Source organism: Ambystoma mexicanum, chromosome 1q (assembly GCF_040938575.1).
Source record: "Ambystoma mexicanum isolate Mex_15411 chromosome 1q, UKY_AmexF1_1, whole genome shotgun sequence".
Taxonomy (NCBI): Eukaryota; Metazoa; Chordata; class Amphibia; order Caudata; family Ambystomatidae; genus Ambystoma; species Ambystoma mexicanum.
In genome coordinates, this window is record NC_090922.1 from 262,868,926 (window position 1) to 262,887,758 (window position 18,833).

The 18,833-nt window shown below is 45.0% G+C and overlaps 1 protein-coding gene across 4 annotated transcripts in view; it reads right to left on the minus strand.

Annotated features, from left to right (window-relative positions):
• Window positions 1-866: 866 nt before the first annotated feature.
• CMIP (c-Maf inducing protein) overlaps window positions 867-18,833 on the minus strand; it is a 726,603-nt gene continuing 708,636 nt past the window's right edge. For all 4 annotated transcript variants that reach the window (XM_069638399.1, XM_069638414.1, XM_069638407.1 and 1 more), the window contains 2 exons: window positions 10,370-10,440; window positions 867-2,717 (listed from right to left, as the gene is read on the minus strand). In XM_069638399.1, coding sequence (XP_069494500.1) covers window positions 2,664-2,717; window positions 10,370-10,440 — 125 coding nt within the window. In that variant the 3' untranslated portion in view covers window positions 867-2,663. The remainder of the gene's footprint in view (window positions 2,718-10,369; window positions 10,441-18,833) is intronic.

Genomic DNA, 18,833 nt, shown 5'->3' on the forward strand with positions numbered 1-18,833 from the left:
TCACCAACTCGTTATCCTTCAAAGGCATCGGTGCCATTGATGGGCATGGAACGCTCCAATGGATTTGTTAACTCACAGAAACCAACCATAGTACACAATTGGGCCGCTCTGTTCTTTTATAGCCCTTGAGTAACAAGTGCAATTCCCTAATGACATTAATATTCATCTTCAATCGCTACTGTTTTCGGGGAGGAGCACACTTTTAGAAAACCAAAGAGCAACATACAGAATTCAATCAAACTTTTGGATGATAGCAAACTGGGTGTTAATTGTCACTTCCAAAAGTTGCCATATTGTACAAAAAAAAAAAGTATGTTTAATAAAGTCTTCGATACGTAGACGGTGGTCGAAGTGGGCGGGAGTGGTGCTCCTCTACTTCTTTTAATTAAGATGTAATGCTCCTATACTTTTATTTTAAAAGAAAGCGCTCCGGAATGGTTTCGTTTTAAAGTGTAGGAAGAAGTTGAAACTTTCACTTTCAGTGCACTGCACTGAGGGTTCCCCAAAACATCAGGAGCATGACTTTTGGGCTTTGTATTGTGTGTGTGAGAGTGGTGGGGGGGCGGCGATCGGGTTTGTGAGGAGTGGTGCAGGCCAGTCGGGAACATAATTCCACTACTTCTTTTTGTACACTTCGACCACTGCATGTAGAAGATCAACTTGAAAACATACAAGGATGGCAAGGCATTAGTACAAGATTGGCCGACCCACACATGTCATTATAGCATATGTGAAACCCTTTCGCTTTCAATTCATCATAAAACCAGACTGCAGATGATGTCATATGGTAGCACTGGAAATGCAATACATATTCGCATATTAGCAACACACATTCATGCAGAAAGAAAAGACAGGGCAGACAGCTACAAGATAGTCACTTACAGTTTATTTTGCCTGAAATTATTTCACATCTCTTTGTACACAGCTACAGAACAGTAGTAGTAAACAATCGATAAAAGCAACAGTGCTCAAGAAAAAAAGTTGGCATCATTTTTCTTTTTTTCTGTACTGCATTAATGTGCAGTTGAGATTGAGTAAAAAAAATGAAAACAAAAAAAAAATCTGGCACAATAAATGAATTAAGACTTACCCAATTAAAAAAGTAAAATAAAATAAGGGCACATGTGCATAAAATCTATCTAGCGACAAAGTATAAAACAACAAAGCTTGGCTTCCACTGAATAAGTTGAAATATACAAAAAAATATGCATTGTCTGCAGGTTAAATCTCGAGGTGCTCTGGAATAAAATAACCGTGCTTAAAACATAATAATACAACAGAAAAGCTGCTCTGTACAAAAAAGGCTCATTATGAAAAAAGGCAACAACATATTTATAAAGAAAACACAATTTTGGTTTTTCTTTAGTGACTGAATTGTGTCATAGTGGTAACATTTACAGTCTGGATGACGGGAGCTTATCCTATCCTCATGGCTGCTGGGTGAATGGATGGGCTGAAGAAATGAACAGGGAGGTGTGTGGGTGATGGGCCTTAGGTAATCAATCGGAAACATACCCTTTTTTTACTCATTCGAGGACCATGCAAATGAAGCATGCGCAAAATGAAAACTCTGTACAAATCATGGGAGTACATTGGTTTTGAAATTTTGGACATGTAGAACAAAAACACAAAAAAAAACGTTATCCGGGAGCATCGTGAATCTACGACCACTTGTCAAAGGACATGGACACAAGGACCCGTCTCCTTTTTCATTGCCATGAAAGGACCTGGGAGCAAAGTCGATGACGTTTTGGTCGCCCAGGAATGGCATAAATGTACTACAAGGACCCCATCGCCCTCAATACCCCAGTGCTCTAAACCCACTTTTGCTCTGCACGTCCCCGATCCCTTCCCGTCCACTCAGCTAGTAGTACTCTTCCAACAGGGCTCCGAAACCACGGATGGAGGGACCATAAAACAGCAGCAGGGACAAGACAAAAAGCGCTGGAGGTGAACAAGAGAACAAGAAAACAAACAGAAAAATCAAGGTTAAGCAGACAGTAACAAACCAGCTTTATACAGTACAATAGGCAAAAAAGGAGGGGGAGGTGGGACAATTCATAAATAGAACGCAGGTCCCAGACCTGACGTTTGCAAACCATTTCTTAAATAGGAGAGTTATGTAAATCTTATGTACAACAAAATTACTTTCAATAACAATTGCAGGAGGTGGGGAGCTAGCTGCAGGGGGTGAGGAGGGGAGGGGGGTGCTGCTGCGCTTCCATTTTCCTCTTGACATTTAATGGCTTGGTTTTCTTTTTGAAGCTGAAAAGAGAAAGCAAATGTTTCCGGAGAATGAGTCCATCCAAAGAAACTAGATTGGAAGCGGGATCCAGGAGGGAATTCTTGAATTCTTGTCTTTTTACATAGCATAAACACAAAGGCAAACGAAATCCACTAAGGGCTTTAATTCTCCTCTTTACAATCCTCTTGTTGCTACAAAGTCTTTCTTCTGTATAATTTAAACCACGCTGATTCAGAAATTATGAAGCATAAAGATTTAGGCAGGATCTGGGCATACTTAGTGCCCTCAGAAAGACTCCTCGCTACTGCACAAGCACAACGCCTACAGAGGGTGCTAGACCCAGAGCTTGCGGCTCTTCAGCTGCGTATCGGCCAAAAGACTTCTTTAATCTCAGACTTCTCCTCCGCCAAGCAGACTTTCACCAGGCCTCCGTATAGCGCACGTCTACGTCTCTCAGGTTCGGCAACTTCGCCTGTTGAGAAGACCAAAGGGATATATAAAGAGTGGTGGACAGACATTTGCACGTGAACAGCATGTGGATCAATGCAGAACATTGAGAAGAGTCATTACCCGTTGACATTATGGGTGAACAATATTGACCAATAAGAATTCGGTGTATAGTTTAGTTGGACAATGTTATTTTAGGCAAAAGCTACTGCATTTTGCTTGGGGAAACCCAAAATATTTTTCCACCACTGAACAAACTACCAGGAAACGAGTAGGGAGGATAGCACTAGAGGGGTAAGCGATACTGGGTAGGTGGGGCGACAGGGGGAATATGTTAAAAATGCATAACACCACACAAAATAAAAAATAGATCAAATTGGGAAATGCTTGGCCACCCTCTCTCACTAACTCCATAAAAGAGCCAACAAAAAGTTTTTTTTAAAAAACATAAAAGTATTATACGCCAACGCATAAGCAGCTGAGATTTCTACATGGGGCGCCTTAGAATGTATCCCTTATGATGTAGGCACACATCACTTTTGGACTTGTCTCTGTGATAGCAGTTCTATCAGCTGTGCTTTCTCCCTATGTATTTGCTACGTTGCTCGTTCTCTATTTTTGTTTTTAACCTACAGCCATGAAGAGAATGATTGAACCTCCGGGAGTGGTTGGAGCAACTGCTGGTATATTGCTTGCCTACCTCATTATAGGCCCTTGTGAGACGTAAAATGAAAGGTCGGGGGGGGGGGGGGGGGAGTGTCTGCATATTTTGGCATTATAGTTTAGCTACAGCTCCCTGCGGACATTATTCTCCAGCCAAGTGTAGGGGAATGAGCACTTTCTGGTGCTCAGTATACTGAATCCTTCGGCACAACATTAGGCTCATTCTACTATGCCACAACATGAAGAGACCGTTTTTGGACACATCCTACTGAGCAGCATAATCCCTGGCCCTGTATCCAGGGGCACTGTTCTTTTTACTTGTGCCATACAGATTGCTAATGGTCAATATTTATGCTGTAAAACCCAACACTGGCTGTGGCTGGTCCAATGTTTGAATGATTGTGGGGATTCATTCACACATCCCTATTCAATTTCTTATTCTCTATCCCTGCTACTTAAATGTCCCCCTACTTCTGAGGTCTGCAACGGGGGACTCTCCGGTTGTTTTGGATTATGACTCCAATGATGCCTCACCATTGACTACGATGACTAGAGTTGATGGGAGATGTAGTCCAAAACATCTGGAGGTCCAAAGGTTGCAGAGCCCTGCTCCGACATGCCTTTACATGTTTTTGGGAAAATGTAGACATGTTTTACTTCAAGCGCTCTTTTGATTGCTAATTACTGGCATAATATTCCCCCTTCCAGTCTTCCCTGGGATCGACTTTATTGATAACCCCGCAGCTTGATAATCACAAGCTCTTTGGCGCTTGTACAGTCAACTCCGATAGCCACAGAAGGGACACTGGCACATACCTGAATCATAGCATGAAATACACTATAGGACTAAGTGAGACACCACCGACCCAAGATAACGTTTCTATACACACAGGAATTTACTACCCCTTCAAGAAAACACAGCCGAGATTTTGGCAGATTACGCAGAACGTGTTGTCACATGCCCCAAAAGGACAGTTCACCAAAATGGACAGAACAGTTTGAAATAGATTTTAAAAAGGAAGATTGTTGGGTGCTCAAAAGGGTAATCTAACGGGGGGTTGACTCACTTGAAAGTCAACTCCAGGGTTATATCTAGGCAATGGTACCTTATGAAGGTATGGAATGACCTGCATGCAGCAGCTCTTCAAATGCAGGAAATAGTACACGTTGCTCATTTGTGTGCTATCGTGCACCTTGTCGATAGTCCTCTTTCCTCCATACTCCTGGGACGTTCCCAGGAACTCGGATGGACTGCAGCATACTGTGGAGCAGCATTAGAATTCAAAAATGAAAAGCAAAGGGGCATGCACAAATGTAGACATGCCCCTCCTCTGGAGTCTCCCAACCACATGCTCTCTGCCGCTCCTTTCGCCTCCTTCAGTCTTTCGAACCATGAGTGGACATCTCTTTATTAGCGGGGACAGTTACTTGGGCAAGAGCACCTGACCAAAGCATGCGTCAGATCTAGAACTGAACTCCTTGGCATAGAGCTTGTAAACAGCATGCAGAGTTGCCACTGTGGCTGCCTTGCAAATGCCCTCCAGTGGAGCATGCTACTGGAAGGACCCTGAAGCAGCCTTGGCCCAGACCTTGGGAGAGGCACATTCAACAACCTTTAAAATTCTAGGATGCAGCCTACCTGCCAACAAACAAAGGTAGCCTTGAAAATATTAATGTGGAGCAGTGACTAGGAAACAGGTGATCAGAAACCCCGAAGAACCTTAACCCGAGTATGACGTGTGTGCTCATCTTCAGAAGGCGACTTCAGAAACAACACTAGCAAGGAGATTTCCTGATCAAAATGAAAGGTTAAAACCACGATAAGCATGAAAGATGGGAGAGTGCACACTCAGGTGACCCTGTTTCTATGGATCCAAAGATAAGGCTCAGAAGAGCATATGCTTTTATGACCGTCAATCTTTTGTGTAAATGTGACGGTGAATAAGAACAGTGTTTTCCAGGTAAGGAAGCGAATTCCAACTGACCCCATTAAGGGGATTAAGGATGAGAGGACTTTTGAGATCCCAGGGCTGATGAAGGGCCTGTGTAGGTCGGCAGAACCTGAGCAGACCATTAAAGTGTCTATGAACCACTGGGTTTGCAAATCCCCAGTGGATGAAAGGTAAGTATGGCAAGAACTAAGTGAGATACCCATGCTCGCCAGGCACAAAGGAGATTATCTGATTAAGGGAAGAAGAGATTAGGTTAAACCCTTTGTTCTGGCTCCAATGGCAAAAACAAGTCAATTTCCTAGAGTATTGGGAAAAAGTAGGTAGCTTTCTCGTCATCTTCAAATAGTCTGAGATTTTCTGAGACAAGCCAATACTCTTTAATGCTTGGTCCTCAGTGAACAGGCTGATAAGCAAAGTGTTTGAGTTGAAAGGTGAAGCAGCAGATGCTTCCTGGGGGAGGAGGTCACGGAGAGCTTGAGCTCAACTCAAGCATGTCCAAAAACCATATCCTTATAGGCCACTAAGGAGCAATCAGGATCAGATGCCAGCTGCAGGAGTGGTTCAGTTTGTGAAGCACCTTCATGATCAAAGGAAGCAGAGGGAATGCATGAGAGTTCATCATCATATGGAATGCGAAAGGTGTCGCCTAGGGAATTGGTATTCTGACCTTTCTACCCGTTGAACCTCATGCATGAACTGAGACGAGTGTTGAATGGAATCCCACAGGGCGTCTATCATACATAAAAAGCATAGAAGCAGCAGTAGAGGCTCTCTGGGATGGAGAGGATGAAACCCATAATTTTGCCTCAATGCTGTCTTTTCACCCTTTGATTTCTTTAGGTCTTTTGGACTAAGAAAACAAACCAATGCAGCGTTGAAAGAGTAGGCCATCTTCCCAGTAGTAGATACAATGATCAATTTAGGCAGTGTATGGAGCATATGAAAACTGGGTATTGGTCCGGAGTCTCATAGAACTCCTGCTGTGGTTTTGTGGCAATCAATCTCCTTGAGAAGGAAGGAGTTTGTTGAGTTTTCAAAATCACTGAGATTTTTGAGGTGGCTACCGCATCAGGGATTCTGGGTTTGTTGTCTGCCCATGTTACTTCATTGAGGTTTACAATGTTATCTGCCAGGGGCAGGCCTGGCTGACGACTGTGTTGGTGAAGCATCTGACCGGTTCTGGTCTCTTAACTCTGCTGGCAGGGAAGGCCTTGATAAGATGAGTATTCAAGGTTCAATTCATGGAGGCCTTTTAAGGCTAGATGGTATTTGGCATAACGTGGTTCTAGGTCTCAAAGGGGTTGAGTCTGATGGCCACTGCAATGTCACATTCGAACATGCTCCTCTTCTCCCCATCTTTTCCTTTGTGGGTTTAAAGGTGGTGTGGGAGGTCCTGACTGCGACAGACACAAATCCAAGCCCATAGGTGCAACTGATAGTCATAAGGCCAGTTACAAAAAATGTACCACATTTGGGGGTAAAGTTGGGGGCAACTTACGCCATTATGATTTTAACTGGGAGGCGACTGCCGAGCCAGATCTGGAAGCCATGCTGACTTTAAATTGAGACTCTCAGTGTTGAAGGCTTCTGATGCTATATTGAAACAGCAACCAAGGGGCTTGATGACAAGGAACATTTTGTCACCAAAACCCTTTGATGTCTGAAAGAAAATGCTGCAACGGAGCATCAAAAGTATTGAGGGTCCTCGGGTATAAAGATCAGGGAAAGGCAGCCAGGAGTGAGGGTGGCCTCACTCTCTGGATTTTTAGAAGGATGTCCCATTTCCAAAGCACAAATGGCATACAAGCAGCCCTACCATTGCCGGCAGCCTTTTTCCTTCTCTCTCACTTAAAGCAGTACATGGGCAAAACATCCTCACACCCCATCTTCCAAATGCACTTTTGACACCCATCAAACATGGTTGACGTGTTGATCAGATGACGGGACAGCGAGAGGCATAAACATAAGTTAAAGTTGACAGAAAAACAAATGTTTTTCAGACAACTTTCATGCCTCAAGAATAAGACAGAAGGCAATGAAAAAATAGGAGATGCAGAACAAGTTACCCATTATAGTGACTACTGTTCTGCTAGTCAATGGTATCCTTCCTACATACTAACGGGAATAAGCCCCCCATGGGCACGAAGCAGGTGAAAGTTGCAAAGCAGCACTGAAATTAGGTGTATGTGCAGATGCGGACAAGCTCAGCCTTGATCCACTGTTGCACTTGCCTATGGCCCGAAAGGCCTAGCATGTTGAAACAAGCGCTTTATAAAAGGAGCAGAAGAAGGTCCTAATGGGTGAAGGGGAAATATGGACTACAAGTAGAGTAGCCATTATGGTGAGTAACTTGTTCTTACTCCTACATCCCGTTCCCTTTTCCCCATTCTTGTGGGTGAGTTTTCCAGCACCCAAATATATTGAGGATGCTACTGAGACATGAATGCCGAAAGATACAGAACACCAATTGACGTAATTATTGCACAGCACCGCTTGCCTGAACTGAGCATCTCCTCTAGAGCTAGAATTCCTAGTATCACTTGCAGAATGGCCCATGTCACTCCATTACAAACATCCTATAAGGGGATATCTATGAAAGCTCACTGAGGCTGATTGTGCCTTAACCAGATGGGGGCACTGAGACCCTTGGCAGGTGGTACATTTGAGGGAGAATATTCAGGGAGGAAAGATAGCTCAGGGGCAACACACTTGTCTTGGAAGCAAGACAACGCAGCGCAACACAGGTTTGAATCCCGATCCTACGCTTAGAAACCACTTGTTGGTATTAAGCACGTTATAAAAGAACAATTATAATGCAAAATACAGCGCACACTGTACTGCACACTGGAGCTCTTTGATGCTACTGAACCCAACAAAGTGCCCCTGTGACAAACAGATTAGGTGAAGACTTGCAAGATGAATATTCAAGGCCTTGCAAACATCTCGATTGTGCAAAAGCACATCCACCTTTGAATCTGGGATCTCAAACAACAATGGTACTTTTTATTTCCTGCTATGGGACCACTGGAAGAAAATGCGTTTCTGTGAAACACAAGGACTCAAGATACAAAGCAAAGGGCTCTAAAGTCGCTCATCTTAAGCGCCTAAGTGAAAGCCAACAAAAAATGTGTCTTCCAGGGCAGTTTTATTTTGGTGGATGCCATGAGTTTGAAGTGTTTGTGAGCAAATATTGAGAAACCATTTTCAAATGCGCTTCATTCCACTGAAAATGCCTCTTCAGAAGAGGAAAGAACAACCTCTTCTGTGTTGACAAGTAAGTTCTGCAGAAGCCCACTTGATATCAGACCCAGCTTGAGAACAACTATAGAACCTGGTCTAAGGTAGTCTGCAGAGGATATGTACTGTTGTCCAGGCAACAGTATCAGAACCTGGACCAATTTCTGGCATGTTGGAACCTGAGGGTTTCCTGGCTGTCTTGGCTATTTACAGTGGTGTTCGAAAGGTCAAGTTCCTCAACAATCGGGCCCTCATTAGTAAGCAAATGAAATCAATGATCAAGGGAAAGGATGGATGTCATCCCTCCTGCTGAAACAGTATATGCCCCTGCATATCACCCTGAGACGGAAGTAACAAAAACGCTCCTAAGAGAGTTCAACTAAGTTTCAGTATCAGTGCATGGGGAGTCCGTTTGGGTGACATTATTATGCAGCAATCCTGGTTGTGCCTCCATTTGTGAATCACACTCAGAATAGAGGAAAGGGCAGGAAAATACCACATGTGTCTCTCCAAGGGGAGAAGGAACGTATCCCCCGTGAAGAAGACATAGGTAGGGCATTTCTTGCTCCAATGAGACACAAACAAATCCAAAAAAGGGAATCCTCACCTCCTGCAAAGTTGAGGGGAACCTGACCCCTCTGTTTGTTGAGGTAAACAGTGGCTTTTGTATGGTCTGCGAAGAACAATATTCCTGAGCCCCCCAATACATGGCAGGGATGCTTTTAAGGCCATGAGAATTGCTTTGCATGCTAGGATAGTCCTGATCTTGTGTGTTCCATAGGCTATGGATCAGGAGAGGTCCCATGGTTGCTGCTCAGCCAAAGAGGGAAGCATCTGTCGTCTTCGGAACAGAGGGTTCATGAAAGGGCATGCCACCCTGAAGGCCCTCAACGACAGACCACCTTTAGAGATCCCTTGTGACCTTGTAAGGAAACATTACAAGGGATGACAGAGGCTACATCTCCAAATTCCAGCTATTAGGCAAGTGGTGTGGAGTTCTCTTGTATGAGGTTTGGCATTCCTGACGCTGTAACTCATCATTCTCTGGTAGGTTATGGCTGATAGAGAAGAGGCTTAAAGCATCCAAGTACCTTGAGTGGAGGGCTATTATCGTGTGTGAAAGTTCTACCCTGAAGGGTGTCCCAGGTGAGACCTATGTATTGCAAGGATTGATTCTGGATCTGAGTACACGTCTTCATGTATATTGAAGGGGGGCTGAAGGAGTTCATTGGAACCAAAGTACCTTGAAGCGAGGAAGCTGCACTGGATAAGCATAGGGCACAGTGGAGCCAATCCTCCAGCTAGGGCTAAATATGTAGCCACTCCAGCCTGAGGTTTAGATCAGCACCACCATGGCCTTTGAAAGAGGCAGGGGGGCTGAAAGCGGTCCAAGTGAGCACTTTCAACTGACAGAGTTGGGACAGCGCCAAAAGAATCTGAGCTGGAGTTACCATCTTCAGCTTCTCTGTAAGGTCTGTTATGGTTTGTAAAAATGTGATGTCTATTCTAGAAACATCAAAAAAAGCAGGAGACAACTTGGAAGGGGCTGACCATCTCTATTGCGCCATCAAAAGAACTTTAAAACCTCTAAAGCAAGGTTCGATGACATGTGTTGGATACTGGGTGAACAAGCGGGCAAAAGGGGTGATATGGAGACAGAAGCCCTTGGATATCACCCTTCCCCTGTCGCCCCCAGAGTTCACTGGATATCTATTTCCATTCATGTTGGAAAATGGCTGCACTCAATGGCTTAGTGTGGTCCTTGCTTGTTGGCCATTCAATTTATGAGCTTATCAGAAGAGAAAACCTGACTAGACAAATGTACCTTGAGGTCTTCATATGTGTCAGCAGAAAGCTTGGTACTGTTCATGTTCAAGCTGCACAGGCTCTTCATGGCTAGAAACAACAACAAAAAAGACTCTCATACAGAGGAAAAGTGGCAGACAGAACAACTCCAGGATACTGTTCAATAACAGCTGACACCTTTGCAAAGCATTCAAAAATAAGTTACTTACCATAGCAACACTACTGCTACTCGAGGGATCTATGTTAATGGTGATGGGTTGGGGGGGGGGGGGGGCAAGTAAGTTCTGGAAACAAAGTGGGGACTTTGCAGAAGGATTAAGAGTAAAAGGGCAAATAATGTATGACGAAAACTTGCATTTGTGGGAAAAGTCTGAACCATGAGAAGCAAGCATTGATACAACTAGCTTTGTTTTATGCCCGTGCAGGCTCATAATGTCAGCTACAGTTCAGTATCCACTGTATATGAACACATGCGTGTTTTCATGTCAGGTACAGCCTCATATGCCCAAGCACTAAAATTCACATGCTAGTGCGGCCGTAAAAGTCTAATGCAACCCCATATACCCAGATAGAGCCACCATGTCAACAGATGCTGCCATGTTATGCGAGGTAAAGCCATCCTACACCAAATCCATCTGCATGAGCATAGGTGCATGCTCAAATGCTGACGTAGGGTCCCATATTTCCAGGTGCCGTCATATGCCAACAGTGGCGCCCCCAGACATTTTCCATAGGGGTGGCCTGGCCCGCAATGGGTGAAGTTGCATTCATTGAGTGGGGAGGAGGGGCAGCATTTTTATAAGGGTGGTTGTGCCCCCCCAACCCCTTGGCCACCCCTTGGTTGTGCCCCTGTATGCCAAGTGCTACTTCAAACACCTGGGCACTGACATTATATGCCCAGGTCCAACTTCATTCTACCGCCCTGCATGCCATCGTACAGCCTTCATATAGCCAGCTAGGTGTCATGATATGCTAGCTAAACCTATCGTTCACCAAATGCAGCTATCACGTGCTACATATATCATCATATGCCCAGGTATAGTCTCATGCATTAATTACAGATTCATATGCCCAGGTCCAGCTATCATATAGCAGGTATAGCTTCAGGTCCACATTCAGATTCTAGGTACGGCCTCGCATTCCAGGCTCCCAGTGGCTGCAAGGATCAAGTTCGAGACCATTTGCCTTGTCCACAAAGCTTTCTGGGGTCGGGCCCACACTTCATCCAACGCTCTCTTTCAAAATACCTTCCTTCTCGAGCCCTTCCCTCAGCTACCTCCAACTCTCTAAGGGTTAGAGGCTTCTCCAGGCAGAGAGTGGGGGGTAGATGTCTCTCCTCTGCAGGTGCCTCCCTCTGGAATGGCTCCCTGCCCCCACTCAAACTTGAGCAGACCACCTGAAGTTCCGGAAGCAGTTCAAAACTTTCCTCTTCTCCTCTGCTTTCTCTCCCTCCCTCCCCTGCTAACCTACTGACTGTACCAACTGGTTACATGGCTACCCTCAGAGTCTCACTGAGTCCAGGCTCTTTCTTGATCAGTCACTCTTGCACTGCCTCTGGGCCTTCCACGCACTTAGGGGCTGTACCTGTAACCGTACAGTCCTTTGTTCTCCTTGCACTACCTAGAGCCGCGCTGCCCTGGCTGCACTTACCCAGAGCATTACTACCCTGTTTTCCCTTCCCCTCTTCCTTGCACTTCCCCCACCCTTTCCCCTTGCATTTCTCATTCTAGCACTTGCACGATCTGAATGACACAAGGTCTAGTAAGATTGCTTGTCTTGTCCTCCCTCTATATTCCCTCCCTTGTCTTGTCGCACCTAGAAACACTTGTGTAAAGGCGTGTTATAAATGACTTATACCATATCAGAAAAATATGCAATGCTGCAGTAAGAAACGGCTAAACTGGCAGCACCCAAATGCCAGTCTAGCCAGGTAATTACACTTAGCAGGACTGCTTTATCAGAAATGCGCAGTTAAAAAAAAGCCATAGCAAACTATAGAATGACTAGACTGGCTGCACCAAAATGCCTCTCTAACCACTAATACCGCATATCATGCCTGCGTAGCCTGGACATGGACAACCATTATGATTTATCGCACAATCCCAACCCCCACACATCCCCTCCCCCCCTACCCCAACCTCCAAAATCAGCTCCTTGGCCCTGAATTACCTTCACGTCCCTCTTCCTTGTCCCAGAGCTTCCGTATGAGGCTCCTTGCCTCATAGTTAAGTACTGGTATGAGGAAGAGTGGGACTAGGAGTAATGAAGATTACAGGTAGCTAAGTCAGACATTACCTCCATATACCTCTACTTCATCCTAGAGTGCCTCATATACAAGTACCGCTTCATACACAAGTATAGGGACGAGGAAGAATAGGGCTAGGAGTAATGACGTTTACCAATAAGTAATCAGGGCATTAAACACAAGCAGTGGCGTAACACCATTGAGTTGACTGGGCTTCAGCATTCCCTCCCTGAAATTTTGGGCTACGTTGACTCAACCTGGCTGGCCTTCAGAGCAGTTGCCGGACAGAACAGGACACAGATGCTAAACGGCAAATGGGTTTCGCTGTTACCAAGGGCCCAGCAATTATTAACGTAAAGCATTTCACTGTTACTACCTGCATTGAAATGGCACAGTTTTTAGGGAATTTAATTTGTGATGTGGGTTTAGCACTTGCATGCCTGGGAAGTGATTGGAAGGGTAGAGAGGGAACAGGAGACCGCTCACTCTCACAGTGGGTGCTTTCAGGCGTAAATGAGAGAGTTAACTGCTTGTAACATTGAAGCTGCACTAGAATAGTCTCATTAAAATGCGTAAAGAAGTTAGATGCCCCACACAAATAAGTGTGCCCCTCCCCCACCAACCGTGAAGTTAGCGCCTATCCCAACATTTGAAGGATTAGCCCCCCGTAATGTAGGTTTTGTTGCGCTTCTGAACACAAGCACACACACCATTCACTATATACACGCACACACACACATCTATACATTTAAGTGTGCACCCTTTCACCATACAGGCACATCCAAGCAGCCACCCGTACATTTAAGTGTGCACCCTTTCAAAATGCACTCACACACGCACACGTCATGGGCTTGAGGGGAGTCATATTACTTTCTTAAAAAATGGTTTTATTTTTGAAGTCACACTGACTTCATAAAGAAATTATTTCCGTTAAGGACCGGACCATATCGGAAATAATTTCTTTATGAAGGCAAAGCGACTTAAAAAATAAACTTTTTTTTTTTAAGTCAGAGGTCTCCCCCACCCCATGACATGGAGGCCTCCAGCTAGGCAGATTGAAATTGGAAAAAAAAAATGTTTTGAAAAAAAATATTGACCTTTTTTTCTTCCATTTTTGGCTCCAAGTGGGGCCCCCTACTAGGACATGTGCTAGCGGGGCCCCCCACACCGCGGTGGTGCAGGGACCCCCGTTACGCCAGTGATACCAAGTGAGAGTTCACATGTCTAGAGCTCCAGCAATCAGAAGGTTAGCGACAGAAACCTATGCCCAGGTGAACACTCACAGGTGCAGCCTTTTTATCCTTAGGTAATGCCACCTCATGTTAGGTACAGCCACATATGCTTCAGAAGTAAAGGCTTAGGAGACCCAACTGAGAAGAAGACGAGGGATATACTTAAATAGCAAACTTCAATTGCATCTACCAATTGGGAATACAAGTGAAAGTGCTCATCACTTGATGCATGGGGCCTTAGGGACCGTGTTGCCAAGTTTAGCAATTAAATGGAAGGCCAGCACACGTGATGCTTCAGCTGACACAGAAACCACCCCATAACAGTAGGGGCAAAAGCTTCTATGCCAGTTCCAAAATGCAAAAACCCCACACCTGGTTGAGCCAGCTGCAATTCATCAGACTTCCCTAATTAGCTAGGGTCTTTTGGAGGCCTAGGATGCCACAGGGGATAAGCAGGCATTCAAGGAAGACGGTGTCATGTGGGAACCAATAATGGAGGTGCACATCCCAGAGAGTAAGGACCCCGGATCTAAGCCAACTCCCCAATCGGCCAAGGACGAGAAAGCCCTGCACATTCCCTGGTTGTAAAGCTCTGACTTTTGGAGGCGCAAAGGTTTGCCTACTCGATTTGTCTGCCTTTAATGTCTGAATGCCAGGAAGGTACGTGGGTGAAATATAAACACCCGCGCGTAGGTTGCAGAGCCAGAGCAGCCTGGACAGCAAGAGCTCCATGGTCAGCGCACACAGTGGCCAGGAGCTGTTTACATGAAAGGCGGCCATGATTTCTTTTGTGCATATATTGCTCACCAAAGACAGAGCAGCTTTGAGTGAGATAGAAACAGTTACATATCTGCAATCTGAACTCTCCATAATTAAAATCTCTGTGTTTGAATAAGATGAAGGAACACATTTTAAGTAAAAGAAAATTGTCTTTGAAAAAAAGCCAAACGCAATAGGCCAATCTTTCTTTGAGTGCAATGAGCAGGTCATTCTGTTAAACCTAATTCCATGTACAGAATTGAAAGGAAATCAAAAGGGGGAAAATGCACTCAATGTGCTAGAAACACAGTGTACACTGTGTCTTTAAGAAAAGCTTTGAGAGCGCCATGGAGCAATCTAGCGTCAGTCAGTCCTCAGTTCATGTTTGCAGTGATTTAGGGCCCGATTCCCACAAATCATTGGTTATTTATATAGCGCTAATGTCGACCTCCTGCAGCTTCGAACCGCTGTGCTGGGGACCAAATTCACATTGCATGGCGCTGTCCTGTTTCCAAGCAATCATGTGGCCGCTCAGCATAGAATAGTCTTACAACACTTTCGGTAAGATAGACATATTTTGTTCATTCGGAAAAGTGGCCATTAATGTCTGTGATGTAGTCTGTGAACTTGACTTCCAGCATGGCAACATACAAACCAACCGACTTTTTCTTATGGGTTACAGCTCTTAATTTTAATAGGACAATCCCAGCCAAACCAGTGCCTGAACGCGAGTGATGATACTCCCTGAATGACACATAAGCAAGTTCTTTAGGGGCACCAAACCCTTTGTTGGAAATGATCTTGCTGTGAAGCAATAGTCCTCTGCTACTTTTAGGCATAAATTGGGACTCATAAGTGTAAGCTTACCGGCACCGTTGTTTCTGGACCAGCACACTACAGGTTTGCCTGCTGGAGCCGCTGTAACCGAGAGGTCTGAAGCTGCCGGTCACAGCGGCCACGGTAGGCAAGCCGTCATGGAAGCATCAGCACCGTTAAGAACTGTGCTGCCGCTTCAGTGGTCCCCATTCCCATAGAGTCTGACTTACAAATTGCCAGCGCCTGAATTCCCAGACCGCCAGGGTTGTAATCCCCCAGTGTTACCGGGAATTCAGGCGCTGGTAAATATTTCCAGGTCTAGCGGCAGCCGGCACGGTTACCGCCGGACCCGTAAAGAGGCCCATTGTGCCATAAAGGTCACTGAATCCAACCCTGATCTTTTATAGGTCCTAGGAAGGGCCATTGCACTAGGGTGTGAAAAGAAGTTGCAACTGTTGAGCAAACTTATTTCTCAATGCCTTCAACGCTTTTGTTGTTCACAAATAAAGACAGAGACATATATATATATATATATTCGTCTTCTATTGAACTATAAAACATTATCGAGCCACGAATTACTCAAACACTTTTTTTTTGTTATTTGTGAATGACAATTTTTGTCATTTGAAAATTATATTCTATATGGATACAATTGCAAATGTTACATGTCAACATGAATTAAACCCAACATGGTTTCACTAAAAATATTCAACAGACACTGCAATAATGTTAAATGCTGGAATGCCTGTTTGTTCTAATGTAACATTGGGCCTCATTACGGGTTGCTGGCGAACTCGTAACACTGTTCCACCGCCTGATGTCCCGGCGGCCCGGGATGTCAGGCGGCAGAAAGTGTAAGTCCCCATAGGTCTCCACGGGATTGGGGACACGGAAGCACCGACACCATTGCTAACAGTGCCGGTGCTTCCGTGAAAACCATGCCTGAAGGGGCCGGAGCTCCCGGCAGCTCAGACCTGCTCCTGCGGCATACTTGTAGTCTGGCGGGCCGGAAACGGTGCTGGTACCCTGCTACCGGCACCCTTACTTCCGGACCGCCGGGCTTATAATGAGGCCCATTGTACGCCTCATAGCTGCGGTGAGGGGCACAGCCACTTACCTACCTGATCACTAGCAGCAAACAGCAATTCAATTAATATACTCAGGCACGGTTAGACTTGCGTTATACTGCCCTGAAACCTATATCGTGCCACAGCTTTAGATTACAAGCTGTCAAACCTGCATCTAAATTCGTTTGCCTGAAACAGAGCTTACTATTAACAAAGGTCTTCTTTCCAGGGCTGTCAAGCAGATTTGCTGTCTTTCCCTGAGGCACCATGGATGATGCTGTGATGGCTTGGCTTCAGTGAGGGTTACTGCCACCAACGAGGATTGGGAAGTTGGAAGAATGCCAAGGCAAATCTCCTCTTGTAAAGGCTGATACTGAACAGCAGGCATCCTACTGAGCGGTCCAACAGAATAAGGTGTCTACCCAAATGTTGTTGCTTCCTTCAGCACATCAGCTTTAACAGGTACCCACTTAGGCTACCTTGAACTGTATGATTTGCAAAATGGCTTCCAGAATACATGTTTCTAATGGGGAAGATTCTGTCGTCTTCAAATTTAAGAACTCTGTGATGCGAAACATGCCCCTCTGCTGAAAATGTAAGTTTTGCCTCCTCATTCGAGTTTACGTCAGGAGAAGTTAAAGGACCACTGGAAGGATTCAGTGAACCACCCAATGATGGAAAGGATCTTTCAAATGGCAAGGAAGTCTGAATCAACAAGAGATGAAGACACTGTAAACCCAGAGCCACCTCTGACACAACGTGGCGGGTGAGACAGACAAGTCTTCGTCCTTTGATGAGCCTCAGGAGGTGTAGGAGTGGAAGAAAAAAACAACTTCAACAGATCCTTAAAGTGAATCTTCATTGACAGATTGTTCACGAATGTTCGGAATCTCTTAAATTAAGAAACCTCTCATGAAGAAACAGGATTCTTCTTACCCAAGAAGATGGAATCAGACTGATGTTTAAGATGGATTGTGCTGAAAGGTAGAAGGCCCCTGAGGCACTGTAAGGGGCTCTGGTCTCTGATACAGCATCGATCAAGGTGTCTGAGGAATCAGAGTCTAAAAACCACTCTACCCAAAGCTGAAACTGGAATCTTGAAGAGACAAATACTTCATTCTCCTCCGCCTTAAATATTTCTGGTTGCAATATCAGGATGAAATGGGGTTTCTGGCGTAGATGATGTATCATTTTTGGGGACCTCATCAATGGGCCAAAAAACACTACCAGTGAATGAGCTGGTGGCCAGATTGTGAGGGGTGGGGACCTTGAAACTGAAGCGTACTCATTTGGGAGGCCAATCAAGACTTTCTCAATTTTGGTTCATTTGTTCTGTCGGAGTCACTTCATTCATGCACTTGCAAGGCAGGAACGGTCACATACATGGTTATTACTGGAAGGCAGACCACACTGAAGAAGGTTGAAGAGACCTCTGCTTCATTGACGTGAGCAGGCCCAGGAGTCAATGTAAATAAGGAATAGGTTACTTACGTGTAACGACTATTCTCCAGCATTGGTATATTCGAAAAGCACACATTAACAGTGCAATGACGAGCCTCATGTGGGGTATGCAGGAGGTTGCATGTGAATTGATGAAAGATACCAATGCTGGAGAACAGGAATTACAGATAAGAAACAACCCTTCTCCAGCATTCAGCATTGGATCTTTCCTAGATTCACATTATGACAAATCAACTTCTGGGGCACCAGTGTTCCAGGGATGAATACCGGTTTCTAAATCATCAATCAGTCCCACACCTCTAGGACACCAGAAGGGATCCAAACAGATTGCAAACGCAAGTAAATTATAAACCTCCTTGTCCAATTGTGGTAACATGGCTGGAACGGCAGGCTTATCTCTGAAAGGTTGTGAATCGTTGGTTAGTTGCAACACAACGAAAATACAATTATTATCCAATGATAAAAGGGACTGTCCAGTCATGGTTGTATAAAAATATGTACTATATTATTATCACAACAGACAGTTCTAGCATACTACGAAATACAACCCACCCTGTAAAGAAATTCAGAGGACAGAACGTTTCAAAGAACGTAATGGTATGCACTCTGGATACTTATAGGAGGGTAATCAGTATAATGCATAAGTGTAACAGTTCAAGGATACTTAGTTACAGCACAAAGAGAGCAATGGGTCGGAAAAACGTCTCTAGGGGCCTTTGGAGATGGGACAGGTGGACAGAACCACAAAGCTGTAGGAGTTCTTGGTGCTCGACAGGGTTGAGTCGGTCTCAGGGCAATTTGCAGCTTCTGCAACAAAGTTCAAGCAACAAAGTTCAAGATAGGAGCCAGCTGAGACTATCAGGTGGCAACCAGTTCGGCGAGCGAGGCTGGACGGACAGATCA